Source organism: Choloepus didactylus, chromosome 7 (genome assembly GCF_015220235.1).
Source record: "Choloepus didactylus isolate mChoDid1 chromosome 7, mChoDid1.pri, whole genome shotgun sequence".
Lineage (NCBI taxonomy): Eukaryota > Metazoa > Chordata > Mammalia > Pilosa > Megalonychidae > Choloepus > Choloepus didactylus.
Genome location: NC_051313.1, coordinates 150,852,906 through 150,872,259, shown reverse-complemented (window position 1 = coordinate 150,872,259; position 19,354 = coordinate 150,852,906). Strand labels below are relative to the sequence as shown.

The 19,354-nt window shown below is 47.7% G+C and overlaps 1 protein-coding gene across 3 annotated transcripts in view; it reads right to left on the bottom strand.

Moving 5' to 3' along the window:
• Nucleotides 1-19,354, bottom strand: part of SLC22A23 (solute carrier family 22 member 23) — a 198,286-nt gene that overhangs the window by 49,317 nt on the left and 129,615 nt on the right. For 2 of the 3 annotated variants that reach the window (XM_037842557.1, XM_037842558.1), the window contains exon 4: nucleotides 7,501-7,669. In XM_037842557.1, the coding sequence (XP_037698485.1) occupies nucleotides 7,501-7,669 (169 nt within the window). Of the gene's footprint in view, nucleotides 1-7,500; nucleotides 7,670-19,354 lie in introns of those variants that run through there. The other variant, XM_037842560.1, reaches the window with a different exon arrangement.

The following is a 19,354-nucleotide window of genomic DNA, read 5'->3' as shown; positions in this document are numbered from 1 at the left end:
GCTAACAAATTCCACACTTTTGATGACTCAGTTTCCCCATCTATTAAAAAGGAATTACCCCCCCCCCCCCCAGTTCCTACCTCATTCAAGACCACTGTGGTTACTAGATTCTCATGTGTAAAAAGCTTGTAGCTGATCCTGGGGAAAATGTGTCCCTAAAATTTTAGGACATTGCTCAAATCAGCAAACATTTACAGAAGATGCAAAAAGCATGCTATCTCCCTTTCTGGCTGAGGCAGAATGGGGTCTGTCTGGTGTACTCTGATACCCTGGGACCCTGCCTGAAGATAGTGGACTCTCAAACATTTGGTTGCGTGCCTTCCTGCCAGGAGCTCCTTTGACTTGGCATCACACTGTCCACCAACACGTCTGGTGTCAAGCAGACGTGCAAATATTGGTCTTACAAATAATACTGCATACTGGGCATCCTTAATTTACATTCTGAGGCATGGGGATGGCATCTACCCACAGTTTGTGAGAGTGTTTCCCACATCATCATCTACTGGAATTCCTACTTCCCTTTGCTTCCTTGCCCCCACAATCTAGAGCACTTTTGATTGATCGTACAAGCCTTCTGCTGAAAGCTTCGCTGCTGTGCTATAACTCAACAGTGAATCCATCCAGAAAGACCAAACCCACTTGTCACTCTCCTGACTTTCCAGCCTGCGGTTTCCAAGAAGCTGCTCACAGGGTCCCAGATGAAGAAAGTGCTCCATCATGGAGTGAAGCAGGCTGGAGCTGGGCTGCACCCTGCTGGAAGGGGCACCTTTCCCTAACATGTGCAATTAGAAGGCAGCACGCACACCCTTTGTTGATGTAATCAGTCACAGGTGCACTCAATTGACTGATGATTTAACAAACCAGCCTTCTGGTTTATTAACCAGCCACAAATGTCCTTGCAGCCTCTCCCATCGGGCTCTCCCATCTGATATCACCTGCCACCTCCCAGCATGGCTAAGCAGAATTCCTTGTGTTGTCTCCCTTCCACTTGCATTTAGCAAGGTACAATTTTCCTCCCTCATCTGTTTGCTGTGTCCCTGGGAGGAGCCTACATTTATTCCAGGAAGAGAGTCGCTCAGTATGACTTCCTTTTAGATCAGCTCTGACGCACCCCTGCCCTTTCCTACGTGATGATAAAGACCTAAGCGATATGACTGCACGAACACATCCATCTGGTCCCAGCAAGCTGAGGAACAAAGATCAGGTAGGATTTTAGCTTCAGGATCCATCAGAGGAAAGAACTCTACCTTCACCTGGGTTTACCCTCTGTTAAAAACTCTTCCCAAGTACTCTCTCTCTCTTCTGTCCCTGCTTCATGATGTGTGACTAAAGGTGACTCTGCAAAGCACACTGAGATACCCATGTCCAAGCAAGCAGGTCCTTCCTTTCTCTTCGGCCCTGAAGCCCCCAGGGTGAAAGTGTGAGCAGCTCCAGGCAGCTCAGGAGATGGTCACAGATCAGCAGGTGGCCACGAATTGCTCACAAACCGCATCTTCCCCATCCATCCGCACTCACGACCTCTCTGGCCAGACCCTGTCCCCTTCTCTTCATCTGCTGCCCCTCCCCACTGGATTCTCCGCCCAGGGCCGCCCCACCCCAGAGCACCCTGTGACCCTGAGCCTCTCTGAGCTCTTCACAGTGGTTCCTCTGTTGCCCTCAAGGTCAAAACTGGCCCTCTTCAGAGCTCTTGCTCAGCTAGTTGTCTCACTTCCACTACTCTCAAAGTCTGCTCTGGGGACAGGGCTCCACGCCACATTCCCAGCCCAGCCTCCAAGTACACACAGTGCCATCCTCCCGGTGGTGGTTTGGAGCCGTCTGCACCTCAGAAAAACATGTTCTTAAATCTAATCTGTTCCTGTGGGCATGAACCCATTGCACGTGGGACCTTTTGATGAGGTGTGGGCCAGCCCAATCAGGATGGGTCTTAACCTGACTACAAAGCTCTTTATGAGCAGAATGAAATTCAGACACACAGAGAGAAAGCCACAGAGGGAGCAGCGAGAGCTGCACATCAACAGAACCCAGGGGAGAAGGGAGAGGCTAAGAGAGGCCGCCATGTGCATTGTCATGCAACCAAGGATCACCATCAGTCAGCCCCAGAACGCCACAGTCTTTGAGGAGAAAACATTGCCTTGATGATGCCTTGATTTGGACTTTCTCTTCGCCTGAATACAGTGACCAAATAAATTCCCATTGTTTAAGCCAAACCGTCACCTGGTATTTGCTTAAGCAGCCAAAGGAAACTATACTTCCCTCAGGAAACAGCACCATCGTCCGACCCAGCTGCTAAGCCCCAAACCTGAGTCAACAGATCCTCTCTCCCACCATCATAGCCCACACTGGACCTTTCAGCTGATCCTGTAGGAGCCACTTCCAAACTATGTCTCCAATCAGGCCTCGCTGGGCACCACGCTGCCCACACCGTGCCAAGTCCAGGTGCTGTGATGTCTTACCCAGGCTGGCGGAAGAACCGGCTGCCTGCTTGGCCTCAGCAATCACCTGCCCTGAGCCCACTGTGCACCCGAAAACCAGAGAGAACCACTGGGAGCACGAACCAAATCATAGCACTTCCCTGCTCAAAACCCTCCAATGATTTCTGTGGCATTCAGAATCAAACCCCATGGTACTCAAGACCTGACCCACCTCCACTTCTGCCCCCGCTATCATCCACCATGTCCAGCCTCACCGGCCGCCCACTTCCTCTTCTAGAATAGCCCACTCTGAATCCAGCCTTTGCCCTGGCCCTTCCCATTGCCTGGAATGCTTTTCCCCGCATCTTTGTGTGACTCCCTCTTTCTGGTCACGGAGCTCTCAGCACAAATGTCACCTCCCCAGAGAGGTCTTCCCTGACCTACTTGTTCCTCTCTATCCTACTGCTTTATTAAATTTTCTTCATTTTGCTTATTATTTGAAAGCACATTATTTGCTTGTTTATGGCTTTGTTGTCTGTGGGATCCCTCCCTGCCCCCCACACCTCACTGTAAATGTTTGTTTCAAGTGGGCAGGAACTTGGCCCGGTCTGAATACACTGCATCTCAAACACTCAGTATCTAGACTATTTGGTGCCTTGTAAGTACTCATTAAATGTTACCCAAATAAGCTTCTGTTTCAACTTGCTCTATTTTCTACAGTTCCTGAGATAAAAATTCCCCAGTGTGTGGTTTTTGACCCTCATGATTGTTTCCCCACGGCTTTGTGAATTTTGCCTGTGAGATCATCTTTGGTGAGGATTTTTTTTCATAGGTGAGTCTGAGTGCCTGGTTCCAGGGATACCTCACGGGAGGTTTCGGTTTTGACTCAGAGAGGTCCAATGAGTTTCACCAGCGCCTCTATTAATTTCTGAGCCTTAGAGAGCACTTGGAATTTGGAACACGTTTCCATGCATGGAGCAGGTTTCAAAGCTCTGGTTTCTTAACCGCCTGCAGTCCAAGGCAAGTCTGCCAGTTTCGGGGCTGAGCCCCTAATGATTTTTCTAGTCCGGTTTTCATGGACAGATTTGACTCCTGACTTTATTTAAGGAGTTGAGTTCTAGCTGCATAGAGGGCCCAAGATCTTGGCTCCAGCCTCCTAAGCAGGTGTGAAAACCTGAGCCGCTGAGGCCCCTTTCTCATTCCAATGCCTACCGGGCTGCCTTTAGCATGTGCTCCTGCTCAACCCCCCGAGTTTGGATTCTCTCTTTAGTCTGGTCCTGAAGAATTTCCTTTTCTTGCATTTGCACCCAGTATTGTATTTTTTAAAAAACATTATATTTTGTCCAAAATTTGTGTGTGTTGGGGTGGGACTCTTACGGTCTGGCCCACTATCTTGCCCATTCAGGCAACCATCACCCGTATAGCTGGGTTTATGGTCCTTGTTAAAACATGGGTTTCCCTGTCGGCTCATTAGGGTTACTGCAAAATACCAAGTACTCTGCAGGGAATGGGGGCCCCCCCTCTGTGCCACAATCACCTGCTCACTCAAGGAAAGAGAATGACTTCCAGTATTTTGCCACCAACAGCTGTCATGCTGGCTGCAGCTCACATGCTTTCCCCAGCAGACCACTGAAACCTGTCTTCCAACAGAAGCCCTTCAGGGTCCTGGGGGGGGGGGTGCACTGCAGCAGAGGGGAGAGGGGGGTAATTAGGGGGACAATGTAAAAGGGGAGGCACTTCAATAGCCTGTAAAAGCCAACTGTTCTTTTAAAGCCTTTCATGGCTGGTAGGCAAGGGGGGTAGGAATAAATTTCTCTCCACTGATCGTTTACAACCTGCTCCCGTTATACCCAAACTCTTATACATACTACAATGTAATACAGTAATAACAATCACAACAACAGCTACTATCTTGAGCACTTACTATAAACCAGATATGGGTTAAGTGCCTTAAATAACCATAATATTTTTATTATTCTAGCAGAGAGCACATATTTAGCACTAAGTGGCAGGGATGGTTCCAAGTGCTTCTCATTCATGAATCCATTGATTCCTCCTAACCCAAGGCTTGACCATCATTACTATGAGCAGATAAGCCTGCAGCAGAGAGAGATGAAATGACTTGCCCAAGGTCACACAGGAAATAAGTGGCAGAGCTCCAAATCTGTGCCCTGCAGCTCCATGCTAAACTGCCTCTCCATGCATCCCCTGAGCTAAGATCTGTGGTTACCCCCTTTTTACAGAGAGGTCTTCTGTCACCAGGGAGCACCACAGGCTGCTCGTGGGGCAGCGCCACACCACATGGCAGACCAGAGTCCTAACTGCTCGGACCTCCGTGGGCACATGATTTCACTCGTCAAAATCCACCGGGGGCCCTTTGAGCTATGCAACTTTATGTTTATGCATGTCAAAGAATTTTTTTTAAGTTTTACAAAGTATTTAAATAAATGGACATTGTATCTTGTCTGTCATCAAACCTGAGCACACTTTTAAAGTTCAAATTAAAAAAAGAAAAAGATAAACACCCCCCAGCCATTTCCCTGTTCTGTTTGTGCCAGCCCCACAGCCCTGGAGGCTGCTTTCCCCTGACCCACGTGATGCCTGGCAACAGGCACAGGAGACCCTTCTCTGCCTCCCTTTCCCGTCAGAACTAGGAGAGAGTAGGGGGAAGGAAGGGGGAAGAGCCCAGAGTGATGGAAGCAGCCCTGTCTGTGCCCACCCAGGCCCCCAGTCCCCAGGAGCCTGAAGAGAGCTTGGTGCCCTTGGGCGTGGTGGAGACAGGCAGGAAAGATGGGACAGAGCATGTTGTGTGACCTTAGGCAAGTTACCTAACCTCTCTGCGCCTCAGTGCTGTCATCTATACGACGGGGAGATGAAATATGAGGACCGAATGATTTAGTATTTGGAAAGTGCTTGCCATCTGCACGTGGCACAGAGAAAACACCATAGCAGCATTTGTCTAGTCAGTAAAAGCCCTTGAATTCCAACACAAGTGAATCCCAGCTACAGGTGGATGTAGCCAAGGAAGGAACAGGAAGGGATTTCTTAGAAGATAACAGGAAAAGAGCTGCCTACTACCTCTGCTTAGGGTAAACAACTTTGTTCTTTGCCTCTGGACAGCTTACAGGAGGGAGAAGGGCACGGTTTGTGTGGGAAGGGGTGCATGAGGAAGTCACAAGAACACTCCTCCAGGCTGGGGAGCCCCAGGGAGGGCTGGAGTGGGGTGTCTAGCCAGAGGAACAGATTTGGCAGCTGTTGCTGATAAACGGCCTCCCCAGCAGGTGGCCCTTTTGGTCCTCTGCTGCTGGCTCCCTGTCACTGCTTATGACGCAGGAAGCAAGACTGGGGTTGTAAGGAAAATGCAACCCCCATGCCCCTTCCCTGCTCACTACAACTTCTCTGCTGGGCGATCAAAACTGCAATGCGCTCGGACCATCAGGTTCAAGGTAGGCTGGCAAATCAGAAGAAGGAAGCCCCGTTTTTTAATAGCTGCCTCCACTAGAGTGAAGACTTAAAGCAAGGATGCGATGGAGCAATGGACTGACTTCTTGCCAGCAATCTGCTTTTCAATAATCACTAAATAACAGGAGTATAATGTAGCATACAGAATATATACTCTAGCACATTGTACTAGCGGGCAAGTGAGGGTATCAGCAGGGAGTGGCGATGGTAGGGAATGGATATAGAGAAAAGTGATATTAAAAAACACAAAAAGTGTAAAATGATCATTTTTTCCCCTAAACATCTCTCTACCACAGGGCGTTCAACCTTGGCTGAACACGAATCCCCTGAGGAGTTTTTAAAAATACATTGCCCAGTCATACTCACTAGACCAATCTGTTCAGCTGTTTTTTTTTTCCCGAAAGTCAGCAAGTCAAAAAAATAAAAGCTACACGTGCCGCTGACAGTCATATTGGGCTCATCTAGAGCAAGGGTGGGCACAGTTTTTTGTGTGTAAAAGATCAGAGAGTAAATATTTTTGGCTTTGTGGGTCATGTGTTCTCAGTCGCAACTGCTTAATGCTGTGCTCGTAGCACAAAAGCAGCCGTGGACGATAAATATGTGCATATATGAGCATGGCTATGTTACAAAAAAACTTTATTTACAAAAACAGACTGCAGGCTAACCTGGCCCCTGGGCTGGTTTGCTTACCCCCAATCTAGAGGACTTAAGGGGGCTTTCCTAAATCACTCCCATAACATTTCCATATTTCTGCCTCCCAACACAAGGAAACCCCTGCTCCTTGGTAAATTCCATTCATGAAAACTCATGTCAGAATCACCCAGTGGGGTGAGAAGCAGGGAGCAGATGTGGGGCCAGATCACCGGGGGAGATTCTGGGAGCTGGGTGAAGGGGACAGAAAAGTTCATTCTACCTTCTGTCTACTTTTGCGTATGTCGGGAAATTTTCCAAGACCGAAAGTTTAACAGTATCCTTGACAACATCAAGCTCAGTGAATTAAGCTAGACACAACAAATATTATATGATATCACGTATGAATACCCAGAATAAGCAACTTCTAGAGATAGAAAGTAGATTATAGGTTACTGCAGGGGGTCGGGCAGAGATGGGAGTTATTGCTTAATTGATACAGGGTTTCTGTTTGGGGTGACAGAAAAGATTTGATAATGGACGTTAGTGATGGTGGCACAATTCAATTATATTGTGAATGTAATTATGCCACTGAATTGTACAGTTAAAAATGATTAAAGTGGGAAATTTTGTGTTCTATATATGTTACCACAATAAAAGTTTTAAAAAAGGTTTTGAAAGCCCCCTCCTTCCCTCACACACACACAAGCAGGGAAATCCATGCTAGAATACACACACACATACACACACACTCACATTCAAGCAGAGAAGTCCATGTTGAACTTTACACGCACACATACACAACACACACACACACACAAGCAGAAGTCCATGCTGAAACACACACACACAAACACCACAAGCAGAAGTCCCTCCTGACCCCCCCCCCCCCACACGCACGCACACGCATGCGCGCAGGGAAGTCCGGCAGGACCTACCGCTGCCCGGGGCTTGCGCTCCACCCCGCCTCCCCCAGGGGGCGCTCCGGGGCACTTACGACCAGTAGAGCAGCATGAGCAGGAAGGGGCAGATGATGAGGGCCTGCAGGACCTGCCAGTCGCGGCACAGGGCGGCCAGCCCGGGCATGAGGAACTGTCCCGCCATGGCCACGAAGCTCGCCACCATGGTGATCATGAAGCGCCGGCCGGGGGGACACAGTTCTATCCCTAGAACACAAAACCAACGGAGAGACGTGAGCGCCTGCCCGGGGCGCGGGGTCCGGCCCACCGAGCACTGGACCCGCGTTTTTATCGGTGGTCGCCAGGGGACAGTCGGCGTTGAGTGACGGCTGAAGGAAAGCCCCGGCAGTGGGGAGCAGCGTCAAGGTCAAGTCACCGAGCGAGTCAGTGGCAGAGTAGCGCTGCCCTTCAGAGCTGCTTAGCTCCGCAACTGGGAGGTGTCCATGTGGGGGCGGAGTTCACCACGCTGGCTCCCCGTCCCCCGCGCGCACGTGGCCCTCTGTGCGCAAAGCGACCGCACAGTCCAGCCCAGTGGTGCCCCTTCCCGTGCCCTTCCTTCCTGTTGGCCATGCTGAGCTGTGGGGGCCTCCCAACCTCAGGACAGGCCCCGGGTACTCCCACTGACCCTCCTCTCCCCGCACTGCACCTCCCACCCCTTCTCCTGGTCTCGGAGAACCCTGCGTCTCAGGCCACCTCTGCAGGCACCGTGGGACCAAGAGAGCCCGTAGAAGCTGAAGCCTATCTCATCCACTTCATCAAGACAGAAACAAACAAACAAGCGGGCAGATCATATAGAGATGCTCTAACCAGACAGCGCTTTTCCATTTGGGAATTCTCTTTCCCCATGGGGTCCTGGCCTGTGGTGGATGCCTTTCTCTGTCCCTGTTAGATGGCTCCTTCTGGGCAGCGCTGAGTCTGATTCATTTTGCAATTCCCAAACCATTTCCCAAGAAATGCCTGCTGACTGGAAGGAGCTCACCTTCCCATCCGTTTGCAGGAATTCATTCTCTTAAACCCACCTTGAGCCCAGAAGATGGTCACCAAACCTTAAACTGTAGCACCCGCGCGACAACTGATAGAGATCTCCTACACGAATCCTCGAGGATAAGTGCCTTAATAGTAAGAAAAGCAGCTCGGTTTTATACATTTTTCCCCATAAAACATGCAAATTTGTTTGCAGTCCTTCCTCTACAATATGCAATATTCCCTAAAGCTGTCTTTCTGGCTTGCTTTTTAAAAAAATATAATGGAAATGATGTAAATAAAAAGAAGGACCCTCGGAGGAGATAATTCCCATGACTTTGGATCTAGAGACTATTCTGAAGGTGGGCATTATATATAGATCGGTTGCTACAGCCCACCTTCTGACTGGTTAGAGACCAGCGCCCAGGGGGAGGTCAGAGGGCAATGAAAGGGGAGCAGAGACAGATGCTGACTTAGCTACAAGAACAACTTCATCTCCGAGAAGGATAGGGCACACCGCCAATCAGTACCTGCAACAACTCATCTGCAGGGAAAAAAATAACAATCAAAATTTCCATTCCTGTTCTGCCACAAACAAACAGATCATCCTCATAGCTATCGGTGAGCGGGAGAGAAACGCAGCTTTGCCAAATATAGCTTGTAAAAGCTTTTTGCCATTTAATTAGGAACATGGGATTAAATAGCCACTCCTGGCCATTTCCTGCATTGCTGCTTCTTTCAAGACCAGAGGCCAGGGTCTCTTAAAAATTACTTCCTGGCAGGCCCCGGGTTCACCCCAGATCTGGCATTTCTGCTCTTAAAAATACAGAGAACAGGATCTTAAAAAAAAAAAAAAAAAACAGCTAACAGTTGCTTGTTCTAGTCTGCACTTATTAAGGACCTGCAGTAGATTTGCTGCTATGGAAACCAGAACTCTGCCTTGGCCAGAGTTAAGTTCAGCTTCTAGAGGCTCCAGTCCAGCATTGGATAAGAATATTCAGCCTTGGTCACTCAGGTGACTTTTCAACACAGCAAGAGAGACAGGCTTCATGTCACATGTCTGCTGGGACAACAGACCTTGGCTTTTCTCTGCACTGCGTTTCTTTAATTGAGTGATACCATTAGCATGAAAATGTCTGCCGCTACAGCCCCACTTTGGGACATCTCACCCCACAGACTAATCTATACCTGAGCAAGATAATGCCAAGGATCCCCAGGCAACTTCCCAGAGCAGGTGTTGACTTGCAGATGACAAAGTAAACTAGCCCCTTGATGGACAAATGGTCCTGCAGTCTGACATCTCAGTCTCCTGGTGCTGCAAATGAGCTGCTGGGACTGGCAGATACATCAGGACTATTGCCAGCATGATGATGGTTACATTGTCCTTGGCTGGTTTTCCTGAGGCCCATTTTCAGAGTCCTCTAACTCCTTGCTACTCGAAGTGGGGTCCCCGGCCCAGCAGCAATGGCACCACCTGGGAACTTGTCAGGAACGTAGAATCTCAGGTCCTGCCTGGATCTGCAGAATCGGCACCTGCACTTTCGCGAGATCTCAGGTGACTCATGGAAAAGTGCTAACTTTTAATTGAGTGATTTCCCCAAAACTGGAGGCATCATGCACGGCAGGCAAAATATCTGAGCCTCTCAGACATGTATCTCCCATCCCGTGACCTCTCAGTCCCCTTTCTGCTGGAAGCCTAGCAGACACAGTACTTTAATGCACCAGGTAGAAAAACCTAGCACAGTCTAACAGATATTTGGTATTTTAGCATTCCTGCTGGGTCAGTGGAAAAACACTGCAATTTGATGCAGAGGCCCAGGTGTGACCACTCGCCTTGCCTCACCAGAGAGTTTTCCTTACTGCTTGAATCCAACTATGTTCTGAAGGTGGCTATAAAGATGTTTAAAAAAAAAAAGCAAATACCGAAGAACCGCAGGCACTCTGGGCTTTGCCATTAATAACATGTTCCTTTCGGATGATGAGAAATTAGTTTTACTGACATGGAAGAGAGGAGAAAATACATCAGAACATTAAAGCCTTAAGTGCTGGCATCGGTTAGGAGGGCACGTGGATGGCAGGTGGGACATCTGTGCCCACGAAGGGACGCCTCCAAGGTCAGCAAATAGGAATAGTTGATGCCGTGGCTCGTGCACCTTGGAGAGGTTAAAAACACCTGGCCAGGTCCCTGGCCTTGACCTTGAAAGGCAGAGAACCTGCCACTGGCAAACAATGGTGCCCCCAATCACACTTCCCTGCAAGGCCATATTCCCTGCGTGGAATACGCTGCCAGTCAGCATCCCCTGTGGGAAACCCATGGCTGTGAGCTGTATCCCGGCAGCATCTTTGCCAATGGGGCCAACCCCCAGATCAGCTTAAATTTCCACTTATAGGCAGCCAGACAACCCCTGATTGTGTAAAACAATTCAGGGTCACCATAAATAATCATCCTGGGTGATGCACTGAAGATTCAAACATAAAATATCCTGCTTCTGGCATGCAGTGATTTCATGGCTGTGGTTAAGAGCAAGACTCTGGAGCCATGTGCCTGGGTTCGAATCCTGCCTCCAGCACTTATAAGCCTGTGACCTGGTTAAATCACTTCAGAGCTTTGTTTATCATCTGTAAAATAGGGGGTTGTGAGCATTAAAAAAGTACACAGTGCCCGAGCTAGCAGTGCTAGTGCTAGCATTTATAAGCAATGGCATTAGACCTCACCCCTACTAGACATAATAATAATAATAATGTATGATTATTGCTGAGTCACTCTTTGGTCTCATTTGACCTCATTGATCACCTGATCCAACGAATTTCAGGGTGGGACTGAGGTTTGTCCCAAAAGACAGGAAAAGAGAAATAGACAGTGACAATGTACACATTTTCTTCTCCATTTATTTTATTTCATGGCAATTCTCTCAGCATTTCTCAAAGAAATAATCCATCAATTAAAAAACAGAACTAAGGGAATCCCAGAAAACCACATCAAAAACTCCCGCTGTTAAGATTACTTTTCCCCAAGCAGCTTAATGAAGAAGAAATTAACAGCTACTCTCAAAGGCAAGATATGCTTTGTGGATAAGCAGAGAAATTACTGATGGTTGTGACAATTAACCAGCACATAATTAAGACTCCGTGGAGGCACTTGTAAGGCCTGCACTTGAGTGTGGACCCACTTCCTGGGGTGCAGGGACAGCTCAGGCAGTTTGGTGAGCTCTGAGGGAGACATGGGGCAAGCAGGAGAAATTGGGGTGCAGGAGGCCCTTTTGACCTTTGGGAGGCTGTAGCTATAAGAAGATTTGCTTTTCAGATTCTTACAAATTTCCTAGAGGGAATGAAAGTGGTGCCATCCGGATGGGTCACCTTTAGGGAAGGAGAAGAAGGAAACCTGAGGGAAGGGAGATTTCAAAGCTTAGCTTTCATCAGCCTCGCCCTGGCCACTCCTCGGAAGGAGGTTGTGATGGTGTCTTGATGGGCTGTGGCCCCCAGTTTTCCAATCAAACACAACCAAGTGTTGCTATGAAGATAGTTTGTGGGTGTGATTCAAGTCCACAATCAGTTGGCTTTAGGTAGGGGAGATTATCCGCCATTATCTGGGTGGGCCTGGTCTAATCAGCTGAAAGGCCTTTGGAATAGAAAGGAGGCTTCCCTGAGGAAGAAGAAATTCCACTGTGGACAGCAGCTTCAGCCTGTGCTGAGAGGTCCAGCCTGCCCTTCCTGATCCTCTGCCCTGTGGATTCGGGGCTTGTCAATTTCTCACAAGAAACTTCTTAGTATATATCTCCTCTGGTTGTGTTTTTCTGGCTGAACCATGGCTGATAAAGAGGTCAACAAGATGCCTGGTCACAAAGATCCAGCTTACACAGGATCCCCCCCGCCCCCAAGGAGATCTACCTTAGATGAACCCCCACCTGTTGCTCTTGCAGTGTTGCCAATAACAGACTGTTTCCTCCCATTGCACCCCCTTTCTGTGTCACTTCCCAGGCCAGGCTGCAGCAGGTTCCACAACCTCACGGGACAATGCCCAGCTGGAGGGAGGCATCAGTGTCAAAACACATGAAGGTAGCAGGCATTCCTCTGTTCTCCTGTGTGAGTGTATGTAGATGGCCTTAGGAGGGGTGTCCCCAGATTAAACAACAATTCTGCACTGAAAACAGGCGAGAACATGCTATGCAGGCATCCAACGGCAGAGGGGATGCCAGGCAGAGAGAACAGAAGTGGCTTAGGAAATTCTGCAATCCAAAGGAAAACCCCATAAAAGGGTTTTATCTTTGTTTTGAGAGCAAGAAGTGGGAGGAGAGGGTGTTGGGTCCCACTAGCTGCCTCCCCACCACCTCCTGAGAAGGGAGAGGGAGGGACAAAAACATCTCTCAAAGGCCCCCTCCAGCTTGGAGATTCCATAACTTATGCAACAGAATTGGGCTTCCTGAAAGGGCTCCTTAACCACCAAGAGTTTTTATGTGCAGATGGACCAAATTTCAAACATTATCCAAATTTCAAACGTTCAAGTGTCGGCATTAGAACAGGGCTAGTTGAAACTGGCCACATTGTCTGAGTGAAGAGCTTTGTGGTTGCAGCACCCAGGCATTGCCCCCATCACTGATCTCCAGCTCCACGGTGACCCCTGAACCTTGGCAAGCTCAAAGGGCCAGCGACAGGCCCCTATGGGGGCTCTCTGGGAAATGCTGAAGCCTTATGAAAGTGCTACAAAGGAAGCTAGGAGTCAGGTGACTGCTACAGAGGAAACCCCAGTTCTTGTGGGAAACACTTTTGAGCATGTCCACTTTGAACCTCAACATGCAGAAGACTCTTTGGCCCAGACCACAGGTTTTGTCTTCTCATTTATTCACTCCTTGGTCACCCACCTCTGGTCTGATGGGTTTTTAAAGCCTACCGTTTGCTGGCATTTGAAGCCAAATAATGTATTAGGAATTATTTGCTTGTGCAACTTAGTTTTAAAAAACCATACCCTTGTTTACATACAACATGGTCTATCATTGAAACCTGCTCTCTTGGCAATAGCAGGCCTCAGTTCATTTGCAGCTCACAATCCCTTAGGTAAATGCTGCATTGTTAGATAAGAATCTTGATCTCATTTAAGATGAGACAAGTATTAAGATCCTTATACTTAAATATATAGGGAAGAAGCCCTGGTGAAATACAAGGCTTTTGGGGCTTTAGCTGGCAGAACTCGTCTCTGGCTTCAAGGACTACAGTCCTTCATTAGAGAATGAAGGTCTTTTTAAATGTTTTTTTTTTTTTTTTAATTCAGTTTTATTGAGATATAGAGAATGAAATTTTCCTTCTACCCCAGCTCAAACACACACACACACACACACACACACACACACACACACACCCCTAACTGTTCACTGGATTTGGTAATTACAATTATTTAATTAAAACAACAAAACCTTTGGAGCCAGTCTTTTAAAAAATGTCCCATCCTCCTACGATATGTAAGTGAATAAAACATGTGCCAGTATGGATATATTATGTCCCCCAGAAAAGCCATGTTCTTTAATACAATCTTGTGGGGCCAGACTTATTAGTCTTGTTCGGGGTGTGACCTTTCGATTGACTGTTTCCATGGAGATGTGACCCACAGGACTGTGGGTGAGAACTCTGATTAAATCATTTCCATGGAAGTGTGGACCCCGCCCATTCAGGGTGGGGCTTGATTAGTTCACTGGAAGATTTAAGAGAGCTCAAGAGTCAACACAGACACTGACACTTAGAGATGCTTGGAGACCTTTGGAAAGGCTAGCCTAGAGTTTGCTCCAGAGAAGCTAAGAGAGAACCCTCAGATGCTTAGAGAGAAACACCCTGGGAGAACAAGCAAGGATGCACAGGAACTGAGAGAGAGAAGCTAAAAGAGGACCTCCAGATGCTTAGATGCACAGGAGCTGAAGAAGCTAAGGGAGACAGAAGCCCAGAGACATTTTGGAGAAAGCCATTTTGAAACCAGAACCCAGGAGCAAAGGACAAGCAGACACCAGCCACATGCCTTCCCAGTTGTCAGAGGTGTTCCAGATGCCATTGGCCTTTCTTCAGAGAAGGTATCCTCTTGTTGGTGCCTTAGTTTGGACACTTTTATGGCCTTAGAACTGTAAATTTGTGACCTAATAAATCCCCTTTATAAAAGCCAATCCATTTCTGGTATTTTGCATAACGGCAGCATTAGCAAGCCAGAACAAAACACAACTTTTTAAAGATGCATTTTAAAAAAACTGTAGGTATGCTTGGGGAAAGGGGGTAGAGTATATATTTTCTTGGGATTGCTAAGTGTTCCTAGCTTCTCTAAAGAGTCTACAGGATTTTTGGGGATCAGAGTTGGCTGGTAACAATGGAATATATTAAGTTAACTGACAGTATTTCAACCAGAGAACTAGGCAGTCCCAGAATGGGTGGGCCTGCAGGGTCTGAGAGCAGAGACTGCTCCTGGCGGCATGGGTTAAAGTCCTTCTGTGCCTCTTCCAGGCTGTGCGATGTGGCTGGGCCTCTTTGTGCTTCTGCTTCCTGTTTATAAAGCACATAATAACTGTCCCAATAATAATCTCACATATGGTGGCTGTGAGAAAATAACACGGAAAGTGCTTAGAACAGTCCTGGCCCATATCTAACATCTCTAGAAGCCTCCCTATTTACTATTGTTCCTACAGACCTGATGGCCCATGGGGTGGATGCTAGACAAGAGATGAACTCCAGTGAATCACGTTCTTCCAAGTGGGACCTAAAGTATCCTATGCTGTAAGCAAATCTTGGTCAAATGGGCTGAAATGATAGAATGTACAAGCCCCATGTGATTGAATCCTTACTTTTTAATAGCCTCTGCTGTCAAGGGAAAGGTGGCAAGGCTCCTTGTAAAGAAGAAGAGTCTTAGGTGGGTCTTTACCACCCCTCAGCGCCCCAACAGGTTCCGATTCCGAACCAGGGATAGAGAGCAGGCAGAGGCGGGAGGGGTGAGCCAGCAGCCCCTCTGCGGTGCTTTGTTCTGCCCATGAAACTCACTCCCAAACCCGCCTCTACTCTCCCTCCCTGATTGATACACAGGATCCCGAAGAAAGGAGCGGAGAGGTCTGCATGGAGGAAAAGCAAGCCTCTCACCTGATGACAGGACCTGCTCCTCCAAATGAGTATGGCAAGGAGTTTAAAAAATGCCACTGTACACCCTGCTCAGCAATCCCTGTAAGAGAAAGGCCCTCATTCTGACTGAACCCCAGACAAATCTCTACGCAGGGTGAATTCCCACAACTCACCGGCAGCCAGGGATAAAAGCAGCTGCATAAAGGACAGTGCTTCCCCAAACTGCCTTCGAGCACCCAATTTAGACAACATTGCTGTAACGGCCTGGGAATGAGCATGCCTCCAAACAGAGGGCACTGTTGCAGAGCATGACCATCCTGGCCAAGGGCAGGCCTCCACAGAGGGCCCTGGGCTCTCACAGACCAAACACTTGCCCACGGTGATAATGTGCACAAATCAGAGGCCACGGCTCCAAACTTACCACCCCTGCAGAGACCCCTGCTTTCTCCCCCTCCACTCCCAGCCCAGCTCTATTACTGAGCAAATAGTCTAGAAACAAACAAACAAAAAAAGTGGACTTAAAGAGGTCCACTTCTTCCAAAGCATCCTGCTCCTGGGTGTGGGCAGGACACCCCAGGGAGCACTGGCTGGGTACCCAGCTGCCCACTTCTCCAGCCGGGCTCCGACTCGGCCTCACGAGGCCCCAGGCAGCCCTGGTGGCCCACCGGATCCTCACTCCTTCACCAGCAAGGCTGGGAACCACCCATCGGGAGATGGGAAGCCTCTCCCCTCTTTCTTACACTGCCCATGTAGTCTTCCCATCTGCCACTCACGGAGCTAGACCTGGCCGTGAACACAAAACTCAATAGTTACTGCCATGGGCAAGAAAACGGGGTTTCCTAAAGAAGAGACCCCTGGACAGGTCATTGTGGAATTCCTTATTCTAGCACGAGGGCCCAAAACAGCCAGTCATATAGCCCCAAATAGCCTTGGAGGGGAGGACTGTTAAAGGTTGCTATTATCACAGAAGTTCCAAATCTTTTGACCTCTTAATTTAGGAGCCACCATCCCAGTGGAATGGTCAAAAGAATCCAAAAGAGCTGTTTTCTCCATTTAGCAGAAGGGAAAATAAAAAAATAGAGAAATTTTAAGTATTCCCTATTTCCAACAAATCTCATTCCACTGTCTGCCATATGTGTAGATGGGGACATTAAGTGATGAATTCATCATCAATTGAGTACCTGTTACGTCTATAGGGCCGGGCTGGAAAACAGCTCCCACATGCCTTGGGCCAAACACTTGGGTAGGTATTCTTCACACGTTAAACTCGTTGAACCTGCTGTTTTGGTTTCCTGAAGTTGCCGAAATGCAATATACAAGAAATTGGTTGGCTTTTACAATGGGGATTTATTAATTTAAAAGCTTACAGTTCTGAGACTGTGAAAATGTCCAAATTAAGGCATCATCGAGACGATACCTGGACTCTGAAGACTGGCTGCCGGCATCCTCAGCTCCTCTGCCACTTGGCAAGGCACATGGCGGCATCTGGGGTCTCTCCCTGCTCTCCCGGGTTTCACTGCTTTCAGCTTCTGGCTGAAGCCATCTGTGGCTTTCTTAGCTTCCGTGTATGTCCTTCTCTCTCAGCTTCTGTTCTCTTTCTCTGTTTCTGTATTTCATCCTCTTCAAAGGACTCCAGTAAGAGGATTAAGACCCACTTGAATGAGATGAGTCACATCTCAACTTAAGATCCTACTCACTAAAAGAGCCTACATACAATGGGTCCACACCCACGGGAATGGATTAGCTTTAAGAACATGCTTTCCTGGCGTACATACAGCTTTAAGTCATCACACCTGCCGAACGTTACTATGATGTAGGTGTGTATTTTACACAAGGAGGCTCAGAGTGATGGAGCCACCTGCCCAAGATGTTCTCCGGTCCTGCCTCTTCCCCTATGCAGTGGAAGTCTTCAGCCTCTGGGGATGGCTCCCAGTCCTGTATCCCCATGGGATCGCAGCTTGGGCAGGCCAAGGCTTCCTTGACTTTGTTCCCTGCAGTGTCTCAGAGCCCAGCCCAGAGCACACAGTGAGGCTGGAAGTCTTGTTGAATGAATTAATGTATAACAGGTTCCTCCTCTCTAGTTTGCTCACTTGACCTGAGCCCCTCCTTCCTCAAATGTCTATGGCAGAACCAATTCTATGTACTATGGCTGAGGTCAGGCAATGACCCTGTAGAAGGCAGCCCAGTGTCTCACGTGAGAACTCAGAAAAACCAACATCACTTCTCCATATCCACGTAGATATGATAAAAATCAGGGGAACCATCAGCAATAAAACCCAGCTACCCTTTAGGAGCCACAAAGTACAGTTTCCTCTACAGGTAATAAATTATTTCTACCACCTTACACCTTAAAAAAAATTTTTTTTTCTAAATGAACATTATGATTACTTGAAATGAATAGGGTTTTAACTGCTCTTTATTGTTCCTGCATAGTGATTTCACCTGTTTAAAAACAAAGAGATGCTCAGCAGTACATATTTAATTTAAATTAATGTCACCTTTAGTTTCTCAGTATTTAATAAGAGCAGAAAAAAGCCAGGGAGAGAAATGACTTCAAGTATCCGAACAACCTCATTTTCATTCAAATCCTTGCATTTTGGGTCTGCCAGGCATTTTCAAGCTAAATGAATGAGGAGAGAAGGGAGATTGAGGCGTGGGGTGGGGGTGGTGATGGCTATGGGTCAAGAACACAGTTTTGAAATTGCCGTCCAGGTTTTCCAGCTGCCAATCCCAGAGTAATAATTCTCACATCCCCAACTCTTCTGGCACTCTCCATTCTACGGAACTTGTTGATGGATCATGTTTGCATAATTTTACCATGCATCTGAGCAAATCAAAGTTTCACAGGCCTTCACTCAGAAGTGTGACCGAGTAGAAAGAGTCTTGATTTATTTCCAACTCTGCCCCTACAACAGGATGGACTTAGCTCCCCAAAAGTCAAATGGCAGGAGGGATTATTACCCAAACTTTTACTCATCATTGTTGCAGTCGTTAATTTAGAAAACTTGGCAAGCAATCAGGAAATTAGGGGCTGGGATTATGGTAAACAGAATACAGCTTGATAGGAGCTCATGCCCTTATTACTGTGTAACATCTAGTAAGTGCATTTCACTCTTTGGCATACTTTTCCTAAATAGGGAATCAATGTTAGAACACCCTTTATATAGTTTTCCAAAAGTTTAATTATTTAACTTCTCTCTAAACAAGGCCTTCCTTTTTTTTTTTTTTATTCTCTCACCTTCCTATCTTCTATCTACATTTTGAAAAACTTTTCTTTTGAAAGTTCACTGCCTTCACGATACCTTGATTTGGAATTTTCCCCGCCTCAAACTGTAAGCTAATAAATTCCCATTATTTACACCGAATCATTTCATCATACTTGCTCTAGCAGCTTAGGAAACCAAAACAAGCACCCTATATAAAAGAGCCGCTCCACCCCTTCTCCCTTCCCCACATCCTCCCTGATGATGTAGCACATGGGGGAGAGATCTTCTAGAACACTGGTTCTCAAGTCTGGTCCCAGGCCAGCACCATCAGAGTCACCTGGGACCATGTCAGAAACAAATTCTAGGCACTCCTCCAGACCTACTGGACCAGAAACTCTGGGGCTGAGGCCTGGCAAGCTGGTTTAACAAGCCCTGCAGGCGATTCCAATGCACACTAAAGACAAACAGCCACTGCATGCACTTTACAAACATTAAATCAGTGAACCATCGTGGGAGCCCAAGGGGGTAGGTAGTATGTTATCATCCCATTTTAGAGATGACAGAGACAGATTGCTGGGCTGGGCCCACCCCAGAGTTTCTAATTCAGGAGATTGAGGATTTGCCTTTCTAACAAGTTCCCAGG